Source organism: Heterodontus francisci, chromosome 15 (assembly GCF_036365525.1).
Source record: "Heterodontus francisci isolate sHetFra1 chromosome 15, sHetFra1.hap1, whole genome shotgun sequence".
Taxonomy (NCBI): Eukaryota; Metazoa; Chordata; class Chondrichthyes; order Heterodontiformes; family Heterodontidae; genus Heterodontus; species Heterodontus francisci.
This window is the reverse complement of record NC_090385.1, coordinates 39301686-39326525: the sequence shown is the minus strand read 5'-3', so window position 1 is coordinate 39326525 and position 24840 is coordinate 39301686. Positions and strand designations below refer to the sequence as shown.

The 24840-nt window shown below is 43.5% G+C and overlaps 1 protein-coding gene across 1 annotated transcript in view; it reads left to right on the top strand.

Annotated features, from left to right (window-relative positions):
* The window catches only part of mtmr8 (myotubularin related protein 8), a 95202-nt gene that overhangs the window by 56249 nt on the left and 14113 nt on the right, over positions 1-24840 (top strand). The window contains exons 8-13 of the mRNA XM_068047397.1: positions 1764-1873; positions 2288-2413; positions 11780-11829; positions 13783-13983; positions 14688-14816; positions 16224-16350. Coding sequence (XP_067903498.1) covers positions 1764-1873; positions 2288-2413; positions 11780-11829; positions 13783-13983; positions 14688-14816; positions 16224-16350 — 743 coding nt within the window. The remainder of the gene's footprint in view (positions 1-1763; positions 1874-2287; positions 2414-11779; positions 11830-13782; positions 13984-14687; positions 14817-16223; positions 16351-24840) is intronic.

Below are 24840 nucleotides of genomic sequence, written 5' to 3'. Positions count from 1 at the left end.
ATTTTGGAAGAATTAGCAAGTATTTGGCCAAAGTTTCTTGTCCTTTTTTTGTAACAGATCTCTGCAGAGAGAACTTGTGTGTTTTTTTCCCTCTGTGTGTATGTGTTGTTGGTGTGTGTAATTGGGGAATTTTCAGAAAGGTGTCAGGCAAACCCCCCACCCGCCAAGACTGAGGCATACATGATTTTGCCACATGAACATTAAAACTTAAAGTTGCAACATCCTGACTGGAAGGACATTTGCATAGTACTAGCAGTGTTGGAACAAAAGGGACCAAAAGTCGTTGCTTCCCCAATACACAGAAGAAATGGTCAGACCAGTTTTAATCACATGACTAGCTGGCTGCTGAAATCTGAACTTCCAACAAAGGATTCAAACTCAAAGCTCCTAGTTTGAAAAGACCTCTCTCCTGTCTGCCCTGATCTTGCTCTCATCAGCTCCGGAAACCATTGAAAACATGTAAACTCAGAGAGAAAAAGCCTCCTACGTGAGCAAGGTTTAGAAGGAATACTGGGCCCCAACAAAATGCAAGACCATATCTTCAATCAAGGACAACAGTGAGCTCGAAGTACAGTAACAGGAGATTGCCTCAAACTGTTCCACTTATCGTTTCTTCTGCTCTTTTCTGTCCCTATTTGCATGTGTGTATCACGTGTGCCTGCTGGCATGCGCAGGTTGTATATCCAAAAGTGTGAACCGTATTAGAGTTTCAGTTTAAGGTTTCATAAGTTTCATCTTTCTTCTTTAAACCAAAGAAACCCTGTTTGTGCTCATTTCTTTGACTTATAATTGGGAAGTTGTGAACAAGGATTGACAAAGGGGGAGCTCAAAACACTGTTTAAAATTAAACCCTGTTACAACAAGACCAGGTGAAGATAGTAACCGACCCCTAGACATCTTTCTCATCTGGTCGTAACTAAGGGAACTTTCATATTTCAATCTATGTGTTAATGCTTTGCTCAGTTACTGGTTAAGTCTTGTTTTATAATAAACTGATAATTTTGTTGTTTATTAAAGAAACCTGGTTGGTGTTTTTTATTATGGGATATAAAAAATAGGGTATATGATTAGCTGGCAGTATTGGTAACTGCGAAAACATTTAAATATATGTTGTGACCTGTGAAGAAGTGGAACTAGAAACGACAGTGCACTTTTCTTGCCTCTGTCGTAACGCAAGCCATTTGGCTGTGGAGTATCTCGTAGAGGACAGGATCAGTTTTGTCTGACGGCCTCACTAATATATTCCATTTGAGATTGCTGAATAGTGATCAGGAGTGAAACCCAGGTTTTATTTTCCTTCCTTCTCACCCTGCCCCATTTCTGTTCAGTAATACATTTTCATAAAATCTGCTAAGGAAATAAATTATTTGTAATTTATAGTTGGTATTAGTTAAACATATTTTTGAAATTTGTGGAAAAAGCTCACTGTTATACAACTTTTGCCATTGCATTGGAGAAGTAGTTTTGAATTTTTCCTGTGTGGAGGACCCTCAAAAAAAAAAAAAAAAAATTCATATGCCCTCACATCCTCGGCTAATTTTGTGTTAGTTAACCATAAGGACAGCAGTGCTATAATTGCAGAAAATTTAATAAAGGAACCAAAATAGCTTGCTCCTACATCAATAAATATAGAAAAATACTGCATTTTGGTGGCATCTTCAAGTTTGAGAACCCCAAACAGCCTACATCTTTATAATTTTTATTTGTTTCATAGGCAGGGGAAAAAGGAATGTTACAAAATAAACTTTTTGTTTCATTTTTAGTATGTGAACTGAAGGCCCCATCAATGAGCGAATTTCTCACTGGCTTGGAAAATTCTGGGTGGCTTCGTCACATTAAAACGATCGTGGATGCTGGTGTCTTTATATCAAAGGTAATGCCTTGCCAGTTTTCTTCCCCTTTCTAGCAGGTGTTGAATCCTTTATTGTACGTTGAGTCAGTGGGAGAGCCTTCAATTGACGTGAACCTGAGCTCTCTCGTTCTCTTAAACCCCATGCCATCTTTGAAAGCTGCCTTATAATGTACTTCTTTAGTTACGCCTTTACAGTCCTTCCTGGCCTCTTTATCCAACTGGTTAATGTACTGGAAAGAAAAAATTGGGTTTGTGTAGCGGTAAAGTTTTCAGAATATCCTAAAACAACTTTTGATGTGTTATCATGTAGGAAAACTCTATTTCATTGACTACTTGTGAATTCTGTGTGTTTCTATTAAAATACTGTATATGATACTTCTAAAGTAATTGATCTGTTTAAAGTTACTGTGTTTTTCTGTTCTCTGTTAATGGTAGGCAGTGGCTGAAGAAAATGCCAGTGTGTTGGTCCACTGTTCTGATGGATGGGATCGTACTGTTCAAGTTTGCTCATTAGCTGCTCTTCTGCTGGATTCCTATTACCGGACAATAAAGGGATTTATGGTGAGCATGTAAATGGTGCAGTCAACTGTTTTGACTACTTCAGAAGGAGCTAACCTGGTTACGTAATGTCCAGCCTGTGTTATGTTTTCTAACTGATCAAAACATATCATAGTATTGAACAAAAATTAGCTTGCAGGCCCAGTAATTAAATACATTGTTCTGTCTGTGAAGACCAGATGATGCCTGGTTGAATTATTGACCTGTCCTGTGTCGGCTGATATCAACTGTATAGTTGGCGGGGTGGTAGTAGGAGGTGGTAGCAGGGGTTCCACAATTGGTCCAAGTGCCCTGAGGAAGTGAGGGAAAAATGCACTGTATTCCTCTTCCTCCTCATTGCTATTCAGTGACTTCTGCAGGAAAATGTGCATGTGTAAACACAGTAGTGCCCAATCCTTTTCTCACTGTGAAGCTCTCATAGTCAAATAACCTGCCAAGACTCTAGGTTAACATATGAATCAAAGCTGAAGAACTGATGGCACTTGGGAAATTATATCTCAGCATAGGTCAGAACCTTCAGGAGAAGAAAAAGAAACTATTTTTAAACACCTGTGCTGGGAGCTGCAATAAATGAGTGTAAATTTAAATGCCCAGTTGTTTTCTTCCAGTTTCATCCTTTTTTTTTGCTGTCGTTTTCTTAGATTATTGACACTTTTCAAAATCACAGCCCATAGGTGTGAAGTGCTATTGGGTATTGTGTGCACTCCTGCCCGTAGCCAGCACCCAAATATGTACATTTCCAAAAGGAGTTACTGGATAATGATGAGCAGTAGTCACCTCAAATAATTCTTCCTTCTCCCTGACCCAGTGGTGCTAAGGCCAATTGTAGAGTGCCTGCCAGTACAAGTTGGGGTTGAGCTTCTTGAGCTGAATAACTCATCTACCCCTTTGTTTTGAAATATTTTGCTGCAAATGTCTTGATTTCTATTCTGATTTTTCCTGCATTAACGTACTAGCACTAGCAATTTCTTCTGAATTTTACAGTTAGCGGTGAACAAATAGTACTAGCGGTTAATTGTACTGGTGCTTGCCAACAGACAATCATCGCCGATCTTGGGCTTCAACTCCACATTCCTGCCCGCTCGCTATATCCTTTGATTCCCTGAGAGACCAAAAATCTGTTTATCCCAGTTATAAATGTATTCAATGACAGAGCATCCACAACCCTCTGGGGTAGAGAATTCCAAAGATTCACAACCCTATGAGTGAAGTAATTTCTCCTCATTTCAGTCCTAAGTGATTGGCCCCTTATCCTGAGACTGTGGCCCCGTGTTTTAGATTCCTCGACCAGCAGAAACAATCTCAATGTCTACCCTATCCAGCCCCTTCAGAATCTTGTATGTTTCAAAGAGATTGCTCTGATTCTTCTAAACTCCAGAGAATATAGGTCCAACTTACTCAGCCTCTCATCATAGGACAATCTCCTCGTCCCAGGGACCAATTTAGTGAACCTTCGCTGGACCGTCTCCAATCCAAGTATATCCTTTCTTAAATGTGGAGACCCAAAACTGCACACAGTATTCCAGATGTGGTCTCACCAAAACCTTGTACAATTGAAGCAAGACTTTTCGATTCCTGTACTTCGATCCCCTTGCAGTAAAGGCCAACATGCCATTTGCCTTCCTAATTGCTTGAGGTACCTGCATGCTAACTTTCTGTGTTCCTTGCACGAGCCCACCCAAGGCTCTTTGGACATCAACACTGACAAGTTCCACACCTTTTTTAAAAAAAAAAAATTCTGCTTTTCTATTTTTAAGACCAAAGTGAATAACTTCACACTTCCCTACATTATATTCCATCTGCCATCTTGTTGCCTATTCACTTAACCCACCTATATCTCTTTGCAAGAGACAGCAAATGTAAAAATAAATTTAAAACTGCAACAATAATTAAAATCTGAATAAATGAGACTCCATACTAAAGGCCTGCTTGGGTCTGCAAATGAGACCTGACCCGACCCAGCCCAAGTACTTCTATTTTTTCCCGTGCCCGACCTGGCCTGACCATCAGTTAACCTAACTTCTGTTTTTCACTTCGTTCCTTACCTGCACAAGCTTAAAATAACTAACAAAATCACCTTTAAAGTCCAAAAAGTTAACATCAGAGTCACTTACCTGAGGTAGTGATAGAGCGTGTCCAATCCGGCCCGGCCCGAGCCCGAATGCCCGACCCGGAAGTGCGACCTGACCCGACCCGAACCCGATGCATGTCGTCGAGTCCAGTTGGGTTCGGGTCGGGTAGCAGGCCTTTACTCCTTACTTGTAAAAGTTAATGTTCAGTGCCAGAGCAACTGTCATGCAGTAATTGAGATTCTCAATGCCATTTAAAAATTCACTTGGATTTGAAGGAGCCCTAACTTCTTTTTTGGTATGTTTAATGGGTATCAACATCCCCTTTAATTTTGTCTTTGTGTGCAGACTATTCATTTAAATGTGCAGGACCTTAAAAATTTTTTTGCATGGCCACGCAAATGTGGTAACTTAGAGGCTCAGTTGAGTTCGGCCTGCATAGCTCAGTCAGAACATTGATGTATATGTATCATGTAAATACCCCAACTTCAAGTTCTTCCATGTGTTTCAATGCCAAGTCTCTCGGCGAGATATCAGTGTAGCAAATCTTCTGGAGGAGCCAGGCAACTTGGACAGCAACCTCCTGATTTCTGTGTTTTAACTACTCGTGTGGTTGCCAGAATTTGCTGTCTGACTTGCTTTTTAATTATTTTGAGCACTGACAGCCTCACCCTTATTTTTACAGCAGAATCTTGAAATTATCTTTCATTTGTTAGGATAGGAGATCCCCAGGATATGCCAATGTTTGCAGGGGGTTATGATCGAGAAGCTTGCTAACCACTTCCTTAAGCAGGAGTGGAGTTTTTTTTTATCCATTCATTCATGGGTTGCATTTATTGCTCATCCCTAATTGCCCTTGAGAAGGTGGTGCTGAGCTGCCTTCTTGAACCGCTGCAGCCCATGTGAGGTAGGTACACCTACAGTGCTGTTCGAAAGGGAGTTCCAGGATTTTGAACCAGCGACAGTGAAGGAACGGCGATATAGTTCCAAGTCAGGATGGTGTGTGACTTGGAGGGGAACTTGCAGGTGCTAGTGTTCCCATGCATTTGCTGCCCTTGTCCTTCTAGTTAGTAGAGTCACAGGTTTGGAAGGTGCTAAGGAGCCTTGGTGAATTGGTGCCGTGCATCTTGTAGATGATACACACTGCTGCCACTGTGTGTCGGTGGTGGAGGGAGTGAATGTTTGTGGATGGGGTGCCAATCAAGCGGGTTGCTTTTTCCTGGATGGTGTTGAGCTTCTTGAGTGTTGTTGGAGCTGCACCCATCCAGGCAAGTGGAGAGTATTCCATCACACTCCTGACTTGTGCCTTGTAGATGGTGGACAGGCTTTGGGGAGTCAGGAGGTGAGTTAGTCGCCGTAGGACTCCCAGCCTCTGACATGCTCTTGTAACCACAGTATTTATATGGCTACTCCAGTTCAGTTTCTGGTCAATGGTAACCCCTAGGATGTTGATGGTGGGGGATTCAGCGATGGTAATGCCATTGAATATCAAGGGAAGATGGTTAGATTCTCTCTTGTTGGAGATGGTCATTGCCTGGCACTTGTGTGGTGTGAATGTTACTTGCCACTTATCAGCTCAAGCCTTGATATTATCCAAGTCTTGCTGCAATTCGACACGGACTGCTTCAGTACCTGAGGAGTCACGAATGGTGCTGAACATTGTGCAATCATCAGCGAGCATCCCCACTTCTGACCTTATGATTGAAGGAAGGTCATTGATGAAGTAGCTGAAGATGGTTGGATCGAGGATACTACTCTGAGGAACTCCTGCAGTGATGTCCTGGAGGTCAGATGACTGACCTCCAGCGACCACAACCATCTTCCTTTGCGCTAGGTATGACTCCAATCAGCGGAGAGTTTTCCCCCGATTCCCATTGACTTCAATTTTGCTAGAGCTCCTCGATGCCATACTCTGGTCAAATGCTGCCTTGATGTCAAGGGCAGTCACTCTCACCTCACCTCTTGAGTTCAGCTCTTTTGTCCATGTTTGAACCAAGGCTGGAATGAGGTCAGGAGCTGAGTGGTGCTGGTGGAACCCAAACTGAGCATTTATTGCTAATCAAGTGCTGCTTGATGGCACTGTTGATAACACCTTCCATCACTTTACTGATGATTGAGAGTAGGGTGATGGGGCGGTAATTGGCCGGGTTGGACTTGTCCTGCTTTCTGTGTACAGGACATACCTGGGCAATTTTCCACATTGCAGGGTAGATGCCAGTGTTGTAGTTGTACTGGAACAGCTTGGTTAGGGGCATGGCAAGTTCTGGAGCACAGCTCTTTAGTACTATTGACAGAATATTGTCAGGGCCCATAGCCTTTGCAGTATCCAATGCCTTCAGTCATTTCTTGATATCACGCAGAGTGAATCGAATTGGCTGAAGTCTGGCATCTGTGATGCTGGGGACTTCTGGAGGAGGCTGAGATGGATCATCAACTCGGCACTTCTGGCTGAAGATTTAGAACATTACAGCGCAGTGCAGGCCCTTCGGCCCTCGATGTTGCGCCGACCTGTGAAACCATCTGACCTACACTATTCCATTTTCATCCATATGTCTATCCAATGACCACTTAAATGCCCTTAAAGTTGGCGAGTCTACTATTGTTGCAGGCAGGGCGTTCCACGCCCCTACTACTCTGAGTAAAGAAACTACCTCTAACATCTGTCCTATATCTATCACCCCTCAACTTAAAGCTATGTCCCCTCGTGTTTGCCATCACCATCCGAGGAAAAAGACTCTCATTATCCACCCTATCTAACCCTCTGATTATCTTATGTCTCCATTAAGTCACCTCTCCTCCTCCTTCTCTCCAACGAAAACAACCTCAAGTCCCTCAGCCTTTCCTCATAAGACCTTCCCTCCATACCAGGCAACATCCTAGTAAATCTCCTCTGCACCCTTTCCAAAGCTTCCACATCCTTCCTATAATGCGGTGACCAGAACTGCACGCAATACTCCAGGTGCGGCCTCACCAGAGTTTTGTACAGCTGCAGCATGACCTCGTGGCTCCGAAACTCGATCCCCCTACTAATAAAAGCTAACACACCATATGCCTTCTTAACAGCCCTATTAACCTGGGTAGCAACTTTCAGGGATTTATGTACCTGGACACCAAGATCTCTCTGTTCATCTACGCTACCAAGAATCTTACCATTAGCCCAGTACTCTGCATTCCTGTTACTCCTTCCAAAGTGAATTACCTCACACTTTTCCGCATTAAACTCCATTTGCCATCTCTCAGCCCAGCTCTGCAGCCTATCCATGTCCTTCTGTACCCTACAACATCCTTCGGCACTATCCACAACTCCACCGACCTTCGTGTCATCCGCAAATTTACTAACCCACCCTTCTACACCCTCTTCCAGGTCATTTATAAAAATGACAAACAGCAGTGGCCCCAAAACAGATCCTTGCGGTACACCACTAGTAACTAAACTCCAGGATGAACATTTGCCATCAACCACCACCCTCTGTCTTCTTTCAGCTAGCCAATTTCTGATCCAAAGCTCTAAATCACCTTCAACCCCATACTTCCGTATTTTCTGCAATAGCCTACCATGGGGAACCTTATCAAACGCCTTACTGAAATCCATATACACCACATCCACTGCTTTACCCTCATCCACCTGTTTGGTCACATTCTCGAAAAACTCAATAAGGTTTGTGAGGCACAGCCTGCCCTTCACAAAACCGTGCTGACTATCGCTAATTAACTTATTCTTTTCAAAATGATTATAAATCCTGTCTCTTATAACCTTTTTCAACATTTTACCCACAACCGAAGTAAGGCTCACAGGTCTATAATTACCAGGGCTGTCTCTACTCCCCTTCTTGAACAAGGGGACAACATTTGCTATCCTCCAGTCTTCCGGCACTATTTCTGTCGACAATGACGACATAAAAATCAAGGACAAAGGCTCTGCAATCTCCTCCCTGGCTTCCCAGAGAATCCTGGGATAAATCCCATCTGGCCCAGGGGACTTATCTATTTTCACACTTTCCAAAATTGCTAACACCTCCTCCTTGTGAACCTCAATCCCATCTAGCCTAGTAGCCTGAATCTCAGTATTCTCCTCGACAACATTTTCTTTCTCTACTGTAAATACTGACGAAAAATATTCATTTAATGCTTCCCTTATCTCCTCTGATTCCACACACAACTTCCCACTACTATCCTTGATTGGCCCTAATCTAACTCTAGTCATTCTTTTATTCCTGATATACCTATAGAAAGCCTTAGGGTTTTCCTTGATCCTATCCGCCAATGACTTCTCGTGTCCTCTCCTTGCTCTTCTTCGCTCTCCCTTTAGATCCTTCCTGGCTAGCTTGTAACTCTCAAGCGCCCTAACTGAGCCTTCACGTCTCATCCTAACATAAGCCGCCGCCTTCCTCTTGACGAGCGCTTCAACTTCTTTAGTAAACCACGGCTCCCTCGCTCGACAACTTCCTCCCTGCCTGATAGGTACATACTTATCAAGGACACGCAGTAGCTGCTCCTTGAATAAACTCCTCATTTCGATTGTGCCCATCCCCTGCAGTTTCCTTCCCCATCCTACGCATCCTAAATCTTGCCTAATCGCATCATAATTTCCTTTCCCCCAGCTATAATTCTTGCCCTGCGGTATATACCTGTCCCTGCCCATCGCTAAGGTAAACCTAACCGAATTGTGATCACTATCACCAAAGTGCTCACCTACATCTAAATCTAACATCTGGCCGGGTTCATTACCCAGTACCAAATCCAATGTGGCATCGCCCCTGGTTGGCCTGTCTACATACTGTGTCAGAAAACCCTCCTGCACACACTGGACAAAAACTGACCCATCTAAAGTACTCGAACTATAGTATTTCCAGTCAATATTTGGAAAGTTAAAGTCCCCCATAACCACTACCCTGTTACTCTCGCTCCTGTCGAGAATCATCTTCGCTATCCTTTTCTCTACATCTCTGGAACTATTCTGAGGTCTATAGAAGACTCCCAACAGGGTGACCTCTCCTGTTTCTAACCTCGGCCCATACTACCTCAGTAGACGAGACCTCAAACGTCCTTTCTGCCGCTGTAATACTCTCCTTGATTAACAATGCCACACCCCCCCCCTGTCTTTTACCATCTTCTCTGTTCTTACTGAAACATCTAAATCTCGGAACCTGCAACATCCATTCCTGCCCCTGCTCTACCCATGTCTACATCGAGATCCCAGGTACCAACCCATGCTGCAAGCTCACCCACCTTATTCCGGATGCTCCTGGCGTTGAAGTAGACACACTTTAAACCAAGTTCTTGCTTGCCAGTGCCCTCTTGCGTCCTTGTAACCTTATCCCTGACCTCACTGCTCTCAACGTCCTGTACACTGGAACTACAATTTAGGTTCCCATTCCCCTGCTGAATTAGTTTAAACCCCCCCCGAACAGCACTAGCAAATCTCCCCCCCAGGATATTGGTACCCCTCTGGTTCAGGTGAAGACCATCCTGTTTGTAGAGGTCCCACCTACCCCAGAAAGAGCCCCAATTATCCGGGAAACCAAAACCCTCCCTCCTACACCATCACTGCAGCCACGTGTTCAACTCCTCTCTCTCCCTATTCCTCGCTTCGCTAGCACGTGGCACGGACAACAACCCAGAGATAACAACTCTGTTTGTTCTCGCTCTGAGCTTCCACCCTAGCTCCCTGAATTTCTGCCTTAAATCCCCATCTCTCTTCCTACCTATGTCGTTGGTGCCTATGTGGACCACGACTTGGGGCTGCTCCCCCTCCCCCTTAAGGATCCCAAAAACACGATCCGAGACATCACGAACCCTGGCACCTGGGAGGCAACACACCAACCGTGAGTCTCTCTCGTTCCCATAGAACCTCCTATCTATTCCCCTAACTATGGAGTCCCCAATGACTAATGCTCTGCTCCTCTTCCCCCTTCCCTTCTGAGCAACAGGGACAGACTCTGTGCCAGAGACCTGTACCCCATTGCTTACCCCTGGTAAGTCGTCCCCCGCAACAGTATCCAAAACAGTATATCTGTTGTTGAGGGAAACGGCCACAGGGGATCCCTGCACTGCCTGCTGGTTCCCTCTCCTTCCCCTGATGGTAACCCATCTACCTACTTCTTTTACCTGAGGTGTGACTACCTCCCCATAACTCCTCTCAATAACCCCCTCTGCCTCCCGAATGATCCGAAGTTCATCCAGCTCCAGTTCCCTAACGCGGTTCTCGAGGAGCTGGAGTTGGGTGCACTTCCGCAGATGCAGTCAGCAGGGACACTCTTGGCGACCCTTACCTCCCACATTCTGCAGGAGGAACATTCAACTGCCTTAACCTCCATTCCCACTATTCTAAATTCCAAACAAATCTACTGAAAAACCAAAAAAAAAGTCAAAACTTGTTAGCTTAGCAATCCGACGGACAGAACTTTTTAAATAAAAAGCTTACCTTATCAACACACCAGAGTCCTTTTTTTTTGGTTAGAGGAGGATGGTGGGTGGGAGACACTACACGTGTAGTGTCTCGGGTACAGCCACCGCCCAAATATATAGTTTTTACTTACCCAGCAGTCCCTTGGTCCTCCGAAAACAAAAGGGAATTAACTTTAACTTACACTGAAACTGACCTCCCAGCTGCAAGTTTGCTCCGCACCTCCGCTTCTGTCAAAGCTGCTGCAACCAAAACCAAATGCTTCAGCCTTATCTTTCGCACTGATGTGATGAGCTTCCCCATCATTGAGGATGGGGATATTTGTGGAGCCACCTCCTCCAGTTAGTTGTTTAATTATCCACCACCATTCACGGTGATGAGAGGGGTTTTTTTGTGTGAGGCAGGATGCAGGTTTCAAAGTGCTATATAAATGATGGGTATGGAGGCAAAGAGAACTGCAAGCAAAGCATTGGAGAAGTTGATCCTTAAGGTAACCATGTGGTTGAGAGTTTTGACAATGGGCTGTATACTTGCAGTGTTTCAGGGGTGAAAGAAGATGGTCTTGGCAACAGCATAACTGTGGAAGAGGAAGCTTAGCTCATGATTGAACAGTGTTGAAGTTTCCAGATTTAGAATGCGATGACTGCTGGGAAGTTTGAAGCCAAGGCTTGAGCTAAAGAGGATACCTTTTACATAAAGATTTTTCAAAGAAATAAAATACTTCAGAAGAATATTAAATTATTGTAAATACAAAAAATAAGTGGTACAGCTCTTAAATTGATTTTAAATATAAAATGACGTGTGTCTTCCATTGCTCATGCATCAGGAAAGTGATCAACAAATGCTTATATCTAATGTTTGTACCAGTGTAATTGTATGTCAACTTTTTTCAAGGTTCTTGTAGAAAAAGAATGGATCTCTATGGGACACAAATTCTCCCAAAGGTAATCAAATGCTTTTTCATTGACATTTGTAACGATCTGTTTAGTTTCCCTGTTATAAGCAAAGGTTTAAAGCATATTGAAGAGTAATGGTAGTTCTTTCTTGATTGCCTAGTGATAAAGGCATCACATGGTTTATTGCTAAGTTATCCCTGACAAAAATTTCCCGGTCCAATTTCTGACATCTGCTGGATTAGTAGATCGCAATCAGGGCAGTCGTTGTGGTACAACAAGTGTTGAGCTAGAGAGGGGAAAATCCTGTTTCTGACTGCTGTGAAGTGACTCCTGCTGATGGTTGGGCATTGGTTCAGGATGAGATCTAGCTTGGCTGTAATGTTCTTCCCTTTTCTCTCTCGCTTGCTTTCTCTCTCTCTCTGACATGCTCATTCTTCCTGTTTTTTTCCCTGCCCCACCACACAGTCTGTCTTGCCAACTACTGAGGCTCCCCTGTGAAAAGTAGTTACTTGGGTGAGCATTGCCTGTGGAGTTGTACTCTAGTTTGGTCCTTGGGGTAATGAGGAAAAAAGATCTAACTAAAACAAATGTTGGACTTGAAGAGTGACTGTAATAGGTTTGTGAGCTAATACAATTATTCCTAGTTATTGTGTTACATTTGTTCATTTGGTAGTACAATCGCCTCTGGATCAGAAAGTTATAAGTTTTTGTCCCAATCCTGTACTTGAGCACACGAGGTACTGCAATGAGGATTGTTGAACTTGTAGAGCTGTCCACTTGAAAAGGCAGTTGTTATGGCACTGTTTTGAAGAGGAAGATGATCTTTGCTTACTGTTCCTTTCTTAGTACTTTGCAGTTTGAGAGATATTGCTGGCATAGAATGGCTACTGCTTGCATACACTATTCACCCCAAAATTAATAAATCATGTGAATTTAGCAGTATGATGTGTTCTTTCTATGAATACAAATGTTTCTTTGCATTTCAGTAGTGCCTGGTGGAGGCATAATGCTGTTACGGGGCAGAAAGTCAGGTCCAGTTTGGGGCTTTTTTAAGTTTGAAATAACTGAACAGTAATCGGTTTTGCCTCAGCACATCTGCTGAAACCCTCTTCCATGTCTTCTGTTGCCTCTGGATTCAGCTGTTCCAGATGACTTCTGACTGGGCTCACGTTCCATTATCTGTAAATTTGAGCTCACCATAAACTCTTCTGACTGTACCTTAACTTGCACTAAGTCCAATTCACCCATACCTCCTGAGTTCGCTGACCTCCTGATCTAGAAACACCTCAATTTAAAAATTCTCATCTTTGTTTTCAAATCCCTTCATGGCTCATCCTTCCTGAGCTCTATAACCTCTTCCGGCCCTGCAATCCTCAGATATCTGCACTTCTCCAATTCTGGCTTTTTGCATATCCCTGGTTTTCGTTGCTCGACCATTGACAGCAATGTCTTCAGCTGGTAAGCCAGAATTCCTTCCCCAAATCTCTGCCTTGCTTCTCCTTATTGTGACTCCTTAAAACCTACCTCTTTGACCAAACATTTAGTTACCTGCCCTAATATCTCCTTATGTGGTACTCTAAAATTTTGTTGGATAAATCTCTTGCCTGTGAAATGTTTTGTTTCACAATGTTGAAAGCGATATACAAATTCAAGTTGTTTTTGGAGATAAATGGTGGGTGGAGGTGGTGCAACTAAGGTCCCTGCTCCTGATCACAATCCAATATCTCCTGCAAGGAAAATGTGTGTAGGCACATTGAGGACAGGATTGAGCTTGGACAGTGGAACATCCTACGTTGATGCAGGATTGCATGTGAAGACGACAACTTGGGCAAGGTGTCAAATGTGACCATTATATGTACAAACATATCCCAATTCCTCAGCTCAGGAGGGAAGTAGGTTTAAAGGGGGAAATACATTTTTTTTAAAAGTATCATTTCAATTCAGGGATTTCAATTTATGTATGTTTGGAGATTGTCATTAGTTTCTTTTTATCTTTCACAGATGTGGGCATCTAGAGGGTGACCCTAAAGAAGTTTCTCCTGTATTCACCCAGTTTATTGAATGCATCTGGCATCTGATGGAACAGTTTCCATGTGCTTTTGAGTTTAATGAGAAGTATCTTCTGGAGATCCATGACCATGTCTTCTCCTGTCAATTTGGCAACTTCATTGGAAACTGCCATAAAGAACGTCAAGAGTTAAAGTGAGCTTAAAGTGAATATCCATTATATAAATTAGTTAGACCAGAGCTGTTATGGTTCAAAATTCCCTTGTAAGTTTGTGTTCATGACTAAACATGGTATCAGTTTAGCAATCAGTGGTATTAGTATTGTGTTTTGAATTGGCTCTGCGTCCCGTTTCTATATTTTTAAGCGCTAGTTATAAATCATCTAACCCACAAGCAACCCTTAAGCCCAATACAACAAATGTCCTGACTAGCATTGATTAGTTTGCAATGGAAAGTTTTTAGTTTTAGAGATAGAAACCTAGAGAAGAAATAAAACCAGAACTCCTGATTTGTACTGAGTTAGGTGATCTCAGTCAGAGCAACAGGAGTGCTACAGATGACCTCAACAGACCTGACTCAAACAAGTCCCACTCCAAAATGCTGTATAAATTGCTCACCTTGAAAGTACATATGTGTACGTGACAGTCGTCCATTTGGATGAGATAACAGAGCTGCAGCACTCATGCAACTGTTTCTTATAAAATTCATTGCTTTCAGGAGAAGAGGGGAGAATTTGATTTGGAGGCAGCAGCACTTAAACACCAGTTTTTCATCGGTTGCCCGTTTTCTTTTACATAATTTGAAAACCGTGCGACTGCACGATCAACTTTAGAATGTCCACTTAGATGTAAGATTGCTTGTATGATTTTAGAAATTGATCTTTTGTTTTGTGCTTATAGACTTCAAGAAAAGACTCGTTCCTTGTGGCCATTCCTATTGGAGAAGCAATACCTCTACCAGAATCCCCTATATAAACCCAGTGCAGTAAATATTGTGTTGAAGCCCAATACTGCCCCTTTTAACTTCAAGTAAGTGTATTTTAGGAACTTTTCTTTGGTTTTGATCTTTTTACAGGACTTGCAACAGTTTCCTAGAAAATAAGTTTTGAGAGTGATTTCTTAATCAATTAGCTAATTACATTACATTAATAATCAATTACAAGGATGTCCTTAAAGCCTTCCTGAAAAAATGTGGCATCTCTACTGATTCGTGAGAATCTCTTACCCAAGACTGCCCAAAATAGAGCTGCATCCGAGAAGGTGCCAGCCAATTCGAACTACGTCAACATGCCAAGGCAGCAACCAAGTGCAAACAGCGGAAGGAGCATTCGGAATTTCGAGCATCCCATTCACTCGCCTCACCAAACACCACATGCCCCACCTGTGGTAGAGTGTGCGGATCCAGAATTGGACTATTCAGTCACCTAAGGACCCACAACCCTGGAGTGGAAGAAAGTCATCCTCGTTCCCAAGGGACTGCCTAAGAAGATGATCAATTAGTCAGTGAAGGCAGTGCCTTGTGAAACAGTAAGCCATATAGACCAAAAAATCATGGGTTTATTTGCTTAGTTAGCTCATTCCAGCCACATCCGCAGTAGGGGGGCTGGAGGCAGGGGTGGTGGGGGTGCAGGGAAAGGGGGTTATTGAAATTCGTCTTGTGGCTATCAATTAGTGAACTGTAGGCAAGGGGAAACCACCCAGCGTTTCCGCTCTTGATCATAGTCCAGCGATACCCCCAAGGAGTGGCGGGTGGGTGGGTGGGAAGAAAAACATTTAAAATCTCAAACCCACCTCCAACCCATCCACTTCCAGTTTTGATGGAGGCAGGCTGCTGGGAGGAGGGGCCAGGTGACCAACCTGCTCTAAAAATTGAGATGAGGGGAAACAGTGCCCCATTTTTGCCAACCTTATATTACATACTTACATCTTGGGGAAAAAAAAGTGCTATGTTGACAGTATCTATCTTCCTACTGATGAAATAATTTTCTTTCCCTATTTCTTACATGCGTCAAATGTTTTTTAAAAAAAAAGTTACACCACACATTTTCTCCCTGATGGAATAGCAGATTGATCCCTATGATCAACATGCCCAGCTCTTTTTGGTTTGGTGAATTGGAGCATCAACAAACTATACTACTATAATGCATGGCGTGACTTTACTTGTCTTTTCTATAAAGTGCAGTCTCTCTTTTATTGAGCCCCTAATACGTTGGCTATTAATGTTCTTATTGCCATACTTTTGATTTGTAATTTAAAATAGTTTTATCTGCTGGGGTCCCTTTTTTGTACGTTTCTGTTTGTTCATGTGTTCTTTGAAAATCCTCAGCTGTTAGTATACATTCAGCAACATCTTAACAGTCTTTTTTATTGTGAAAGTTTGCTGCATTTGTTGAAGTACTGCTATCTTAATAAGACTTAACCTGTTCTCCTGACAAGGTTCTGGTGTGGTATGTATAACCGTTTTGATAGAGGAATGCAGCCAAGACAATTGGTGCTCGATTGTCTACGTGCTTCTTTGAAACAGAAAGTAGAGCTGGAGGGAACTGTAGCAGATTTGAATCAGGTAAGAGAATTTAAAATTGCTACATTGGGGCTCCATGATAAAAGGCAGTGCTCAATGTCGTACCAAGACACACAAATCAGAGGCCCCAGTTTCAGGGTGCATTCTGTACTGGATTGGGGTGCTACATTTGGCCTCAGTGCCTCTGTTCAAGGGAGGAAAAAAAAAAATCAGTCTATGTTTCTACTCTTGTCATGCGTGCTCCACTACCCCCCAATCTCGCGGTTGCAGGTGGGACTGCTCTGTTGCGTGTGTGTGGACCCGTCTCTCGTGCACTGACCTCTGCTACGAACCTGCCAGTACTGTCTCACAAGCTACCTCAGTATTTTAACTTCCTGGTCTAACACACTATACCTCGAGGCACTTTGTGCATCTTACAAAACAGAGAGCCAAAGTGAGCTAACAGATTGCTTCTTCTACAAAGACAGCTTTCTCTCTCTGGCAGTAGTTACAATAGACTGACTCAGACTGCTACTACTGACTGCATATTATTAAAGGGGTGTAACAGCCCTCTCTCTTGTCTCTTAATTTCAAAAGGACATCTCCCTATATTCATTTAATCAATCAGGATGATAACCCGTGCCCATAAGGTCTGACCTGTACCCCTCCATCAATCCAACATTGTGTATGTGGAGTCCTGTAATTGTCAGCCACTGGGCATGGTTATTGGTAGACTTGTGTCTATGAATTCTTAGGACCATTTCTCCAGCAATCTTGTATTTGTCAAGTTTTTTCGCACAAATGGGGAGAAGTGACATGTTTGTTCTCCACTGGATGTTCCACTCAGGCCCTGAGCTGGGTAAAATGTGTCTCATATTGGTAAGAGATGTCTGTAGTGAAATTTTCTTTTCCCTGGGAATATAACTTAGGACCTTTTATAGCTTTAATTGCTTTATGGCCTTTAGCTTAGAAAATTTTTATGGACAAATTATCTGTAAACTTACATCGTCAAAACCCTTGGTGGTTTAAATTATCCTTGCTTGTGTTAGCTAAGAGCCTTTTCCCAGCATTGAGTTGAACAACTGAATCCATTTTGAACAAACTGCCCAACTGTCCTCCACATGATGTCCTCGCTCGCATATTTCCAGTTAACTAAATTCCATTTCAGGGCATTTTCCCAACGAATCTTGAAGGCATTGTTCAGACACTGTTCCCACATAATCCAGGGTTTGATTCATTAGTGGGTATCTCCTTTTTGTATTCTTAAAAAATCTGTATTTTATTCTAATTTCTGTCTATACAGTAGTGCCTTCATTTGGTGTCTTATTTATGTTCATCGAATCATAGAATAGTTACAGACACTGAAGGAGGCCATTTGACCCCTCGTGTTCGTGCTGGCTCTCTAACAGCAACTCAGCTAGTCGCACTGCCCTGCCTTTTCCCTGTAGTCATGAAAATTTTCTCTCTTCCGGAGCTTATCCAACTCTCCTTTGAAAGCCACAATTGCATCTGCTTCCACTACACTCTCAAGCAGTGCATTCCAGATCCTAAGCAGTTGCTGTTTTGGTTCTTTTGCCATTCACCTTAAATCAGTGCCTCAACTCTTCTATAGTGGGAACAGTTTCTTCTTGTCTATTCTGTCTAGACCCCTCATGATTTTAAACACTTCTATCAAATCTCCTGTCAGCCTTCTCTACGGAGAACAAGCCCAGCTACTCCAATCTATCCACGTAACTGATGTCCCTCATCCCTGGAACCATTTTTGTAAGTCTTTTCTGTAAATCTCTGAAGCACCCCTTTCTCCTGTAGTATAAATTGTTGTGATTGTTTGAAATTTGGCATTCTTACATGTGTCCTGATGCGTGCAAGCTTCAGCCACATGTCTCTTTTCAGCAATAAATCTCTGAATCCGTCACATCTTTCCTAAAGTGTGATGCCCATAATTGGGCACAATGTTCCAGTTGAGGCTGAACCAGTGTTTTATAAAGATTGATCATAACTTCCTTGCTTTTGTACTGTATGCTTCTATAAAGCCCAGAATTCCCTATGCCTGTTAACCGCATTCTTAACCTGCTCAGCCATCTTCAACCATTTGAGCACATATATTCCCAGGTGTTTCTGTTCCTGCACCCCCTTTAGAATTGTACCCTTTATTTTATATTGCTTCTCGTTCTTTTTACCAAAAATGAATCTCTTACTTCCCTGTATTAAATTTCATCTGCCATGTGTCTGCCCATTTCACCAGCCTGTCTATGTCCTTATGATGTTAATCACTATCCTCCTTGCAGTTAACAATACTTGCAAGTTTTATCATCTGCAAATTTTGAAGTTATGCCCTGCACACCCAAGTCTTGGTGATTAATATGTATCCAGCAAAGCACCCTACCTACCCCAGGGGGACCCCACTGTATACCTTTTTCCAGTGCAAAAAACAACCATTCACCATGAAACTCTGCTTTCTGTCTCTCTAGCCAACTTCATATCCATGCTGCCTCTTTCCCTTTTTTTCCATGGGCTTCAACTTTGGCAAGTGTATTATGTGGCATTTGGATATCCACAACCACTACATCAACCATGTTACCTCATCAAAAATCTCAATCAAGTTAATTAAACACGATTTGACTTTAACAAATCAATGCTGGCTTTCCTTAAGTAATCCACACTTGTTCGAGTGACTGTGGCTGGCAGCTCCATTAGGCAATCAGCAGGCCGGCAGCTCTTAGTCCTCGCAGTGCCCCAGGAGTGGTGGGCGTTGCTGGGACTACACCCAGCTGCCAGAGACAAAAGGAAGGACAGCCCCAGAAAAAAGGTAAGTGTCCCTGGCGAGGCCGTAAAAAATCGGTCAGACCCCGACGAGGCAAGGGGGGTCAATTTGGGGCACGGGGGAATGTGCGTTGGGGGTGGCCATCTGTGGGGCACAGGGTGCCCGATCAGGAGGGCTCCACACCAGCCTGCAAGAAGGCTTTTTTGAGGCCTCAGCCACCCGTCAGCCAAAAGTAAAATACCCACGGTGGTGGGCAGAGACCCTTAGGTGCCAGCTAATTGGCCACTTAAGGATCTTGATTGGCCTGGGGCGAGCAGGCTGTTTCTCGCCACCACCCCACATAAATTTGCAACCGGCGCGGTGAGGGTGGGGGTCGGGAATGGCCTGCCTCCCACGCAATTTTACTTGTGTCCCCCGCCACCAGCCTGCTATTTTGGGGGGGCATAAAATTCCGGCCTATGACTTTGCACCTGTCTTTACCAAGGAAGACGATGTTACCAAGTGCTCATTTAGTACCTCAGTCATGCCTTCTACTTACATGTGTAGGTCGCTAATTGGCTCCACCCCTTCTCTTACTACTTTTTTACTGTTATATGCCTGTAAAAAACTTTTGGATTCCCTTTTAGCTGCCAGACACTTCTCATACTCTCTTTACCTCTCTCATTTCTTTTTTCAGTTCCCGTCTGGACCTTCTATATTCAGCCTGGTTCCCACCTGTATTATCAACCTGATATCTATCATATGTGCCTTTTTCTACTTCATCTTGCTCTTTCATCATCTGGGGAGCTCTGGTTTTGGCTGTCCTACCTTTTCCCCCTCATAGGAATTACCTTGACTGGACCTGCACCATCTCCTCTTTAAAGACAGGCCAATGTTCTATTACAGTTCTTCCATTTGAGAAAAAAAATTTCTTGTGACAACTTGTCCTCTTTCTTTTGAAGAATCCCTTTCTCTCCTCAATTTTCATTCACAACAGTACTTTTCACAATTCAAGTTATGTCAGGTGTCTTACCCACAAGATGTGTCAACCCTGACGGCAAGTGTCAGCAGACTATGCAGCTCTCTGTACATAATGTAAGAACTAGAAGCAGGAGTAGGCCATCTGGCTTCTTGAGCTTATTCTGCCATTCAGCAAGATCATGGCTGATCTGAGTGTGGCCTTAAGTCCGCTTTCCTACTTGCCTCCAAAATCCTTTACTCCTTTGAAAGTCAAAAATCTGTCTAGTTCAGTCTTGCATATATTCAATGACCCAACCTTCACTGCTCGCTGGGGAAAATAATTCCAAAGATTAATGACCCTCTGAGCGAAGAAATTCCTCCTCATCTCTGTCTTAAAAGGGAGACCCCTTATTTTGAAACTGTACCCCTTAGTTCTAGATTCCTCCATGAGGGGAAGCATCCTCTCAGAATCTACCTTGTCAAGTCTTATGTTTCAATAAAATCATGTCTCATTCTTCTAAACTCCAATGAGTATAGGTCCAACCTGCCCAACCTTTACTCATAAGGCAACCCCTTCATCCCAGGAATCATCCTCGTGAACCTTCTCTGAACTGCAGCCAATACAAATTTATCCCTCCTTAAGTAAGGAGACCAAAACTAAGCAGTGCTCGAGATATGGTCTCACCAATGGCCTATACAGCTCTAGCAAGACTTTGCTACTTCAGTATTCCATTCCCCTTGCAATAAAGGCCAAAATTCTATTTGCCTTTCTAACTACTTGCTGTACCTGCATACTCACCTTTTGTGATTCATGTATGAGGACACGCAGATCCCTCTGCACTGCAGCATTCTGCAGTCTCTCTCCATTTAAATAATCTGCTTTTCTATTCTTCCAACAAAAGTGGACAACCTCACATTTTTCCACATTATATTCCCTCTGCCAAATTTTTACCCACTCATAACCTATCTATGTATCCCTTTGCAGACTGTTTGTGTTCTACTCACAACTTGCTTTCCCTACCTAACTTTGTTATTCTTATGACCAAGGCGGGAGTAATGCACTGTTAATTCAGTCCCACTGTTCCACAGGTCATAGCATATTAGTAAAGTTTCCCACTTACCGGAAAATAGCCAAATTAAACACTCTATTTGTCCCCCAGATTAAAGCACACCAAACCAGGTTTCTTTAAACAACAACAAAATCAACTATTTATTTAATAAACTAAGTCTTAAACAATAATGAGATAACTCTATATGTGAAAGGATCCTTTTCAAACTTCTTCCTAACCCTTGTGCACACACGCATACATTAAAAAAAACGGTTAACCAGTTTTAAAAGGATGTTTTAGATTGCAACTGTTCCTTAGGAATAATAAAATAACTGGGTTGTGACATTCTGGTAGGATATTTGTGGGTCGGTGAGGTGTCCCAGAGTCGAATAGTCCGATGCCACTTGCAGTCTCTCCTGGCAGTTGATGAACAGTCTGTGATGGGTAGGCATTCACAGCACTTCGTCTGCAGCAGGTGTCACACCCTTTCAGCAAAGGGTGAAGCAACAGGTCTACTTGGGTTTTGAAATAGTGGTCTAGCAATAGAAGCTTTCTTGAGGTATCAGTATCTCCCAAAACATCAGAGGCAACAGGAATCACTCCTGAGATTGGAGTCAATAGGAAACTGTCAGCTTTAAACATGCAGGGCTTCCTCTCAGCAAAGGAGCCTTTCTTCACAGAGAGCAGCAACTCTTCTTTTCCTGGGTCTTTTCCTCTCCAGGAGTCTTTTCTCTCTCCAGGCAGATCACAGCCACCATCTCAAATGTATAATTTCTTTTGATGAGAGACAAGCCGCCTTTTTCAGAGAATAGGTCTTTTTTCTCTGGTCTACAAACACAGGTCACATCCAGCTCACTGCTAGCTGCTTCCAGCTCGCTAGTCTTTTTCACACTGCAAAACTGAAACTAAAACCCACAATCAAGTCATGTGACAGTCATAAATCATCATTTTTAAAAATTTTATTTTATTATTTTTAGAGATACAGCACTGAAACAGGCCCTTCGACCCACCGAGTCTGTGCTGACCAACAACCACCCATTTATACTAATCCTACATTAATCCCATATTCCCTACCACATCCCCACCTTCCCTCAATTCTCCTACCACCTACCTACACTAGGGGCAATTTACAATGGCCAATTTACCTATCAACCTGCATCTTGTCATTCCCCTGTTGAGTTGCTTGGAAACAAATGCCTTGCAGTCTGCACTCAAGCACCAAGTTTCAGCATTAAGTGTTCACAGAGAAAAGACTTTCAGTTTTTTAAAAACACATAGAATTGCAATCTTCTAATTTAAAAAAACAAAACTCTTGTGACATTATCGTCAGCAAATTTGGCTACAATACACTTGGTCCCTTCATCCAAGTGATTAATATAGATTGTAAATAGTTGAGGCCCCAGCACCGATCCCTATGGCACCCCATTAGTTAGTTTGCCAACCTGAAAATCACGCATTTATCCCGACTGTTTCCTGTTAGTAAGCCAATCCTCTGTCCATGCTAATATATTACCCCCAATGCCATGAGCTCTTATCTTGTGCAGTAACCATATATGTGGCACCTTTAGGGATTATTAGAGGGATACAGCACTGAAACAGGCCCTTCGGCCCACCAAGTCTGTGCCGACCATCAACCACCCATTTATACTAATCCTACATTAATCCCATATTGCCTACAACATCCCCACAATTCTCCTACCACCTACCTACACTCGGGGCAATTTGCAGTGGCCAATTTACCTATCAACCTGCAAGTCTTTGGCTGTGGGAGGAAACCGGAGCACCCGATGGAAACCCACACTGTGACCAGGAGAACTTGCAAACTCCGCACAGGCAGTACCCAGAACCAAACCCGGGTCGCTGGAGTTGTGAGGCTGCGGTGCTGATCACTGCGCCACTATGTCGCCCTTCGTATCGAATGCCTTTTGGAAATCCAGATACACAATATCTGCTGGTTCCCCTTTATCCACCCTGCTTGTTACATCCTCCAAGAATATAGAACAGTACAGTCCCTTCGGCCCACAATGTTGTGCCGAACCTTTAACCTACTCTAAGATCAAACTAACTACCTACCCTTCATTCTACTATCATCCAAGTACCTATCCAAGAGTCGCTTAAAAGCCCCGAATGTATCTGCTTCTACTACCACCGCTGGCAGCGCATTCCACGCACCCACCACTCTCTGTGTATAGAACCTACCTCTGACATCTCCCCGAGACCTTCGTCCAATCACCTTAAAATTATGCCCCCTGGTGATAGCCCTTTCCACCCTGGGCAAATGTCACTGGCTATCCACTCTATCTATGCCTCTCATCATCTTGTACCCCTCTATCAAGTCACCTCTCATCCTTTTTCACTCCAATGAGAAAAGCCCTAGCTCCCTCAATCCTTCTTCGTAGGACATGCCCTCCAGTCCAGGCAGCATCCTGGTAAATCTCCTCTGCACCCTCTCTAAAGCTTCCACATCCTTCCTATAATGAGGCGACCAGAACTGAACACAATATTCCAAGTGTGGTCGAACCAGGGCCTTATAGAGCTGCAGCATAACCTTGCGGCTCTTAAACTCAATCCCCCTGTTAATGAAAGCCAACACACCATCCGCCTTCTTAACAACCCTATCAACCTGGGTGGCAACTTTGAGCGATCTATGGACATGGACCCCAAGATCCCTCTGTTCCTCCACACTACCAAGAATCTTGTCTTTAAGCCTGTATTCCGCATTCAAATTCGACCTTCCAAAATGAATCACTTCACACTTTTCCAGGTTGAACTCCATCTGCCACTTCTCAGCCCAGCTCTGCATCCTGTCAATGTCCTGTTGCAACCTACAACAGCCTTCCACACCATCCACAACTCCAGCAACCTTCGTGTCATCGGCAAACTTGCTAACCCAGCCTTCCACTTCCTCATCCAAGTCATTTATCAAAATCACAAAGAGCAGAGGTCCCAGAACAGATCCTTGTGGAACACCACTGGTCACCAAGCACCATGCTGAATACTTTCCATCTACTACCACCCTCTGACTTCTATGGGCCAGCCAATTTTGTATCCAGACAGCCAACATTCCCTGAATCCCATGCCTCCTTACTTTCTGAATGAGCCTACCATGGGGAACCTTATCAAACGCCTTGCTAAAATCCATATACACCACATCCACTGCTCTTCCTTCATCAACGTGTTTTGTCACATCTTCAAAGAATTCAATAAGGCTTGTGAGGCATGACCTGCCCCTCACAAAGCCATGCTGACTGTCTCTAATCAAACCATGCTTTTCCAAATAATCATAAATCCTGTCTCTCAGAATCCTCTCCAATAATCTGCCCACTACCGACGTAAGACTGACTGGTCTATAATTCCCAGGGTTATCCCTATTCCCTTTCTTGAACAAGGGAACGACATTTGCCACCCTCCAATCATCCGGTACTACTCCAGTGGACAGTGAAGACGCAAAGATCATCGCCAAAGGCGCAGCAATCTCTTCCCTCGCTTCCCGTAATATCCTTGGGTATATCCCATCTGACCCCGGGGACTTATCTGTCCTCATTCAAAACTTCCAGCACATCCTCCCTCTTAACCTCAACCTGTTCGAGCATATCAGCCTGTTCCACGCTGTCCTCACATACGACCAGGTCCCCCTCACTAGTGAATACCGAAGCAAAGTATTCATTTAGGACCTCCCCTACCTCCTTCGACTCCAGGCACAAGTTCCCTCCACTATCCCTGATCGGCCCTACCCTCACTCTGGCCATCCTTTTGTTCCTCACATAAGTGTAGAACGCCTTGGGATTTTCCTTAATCCTA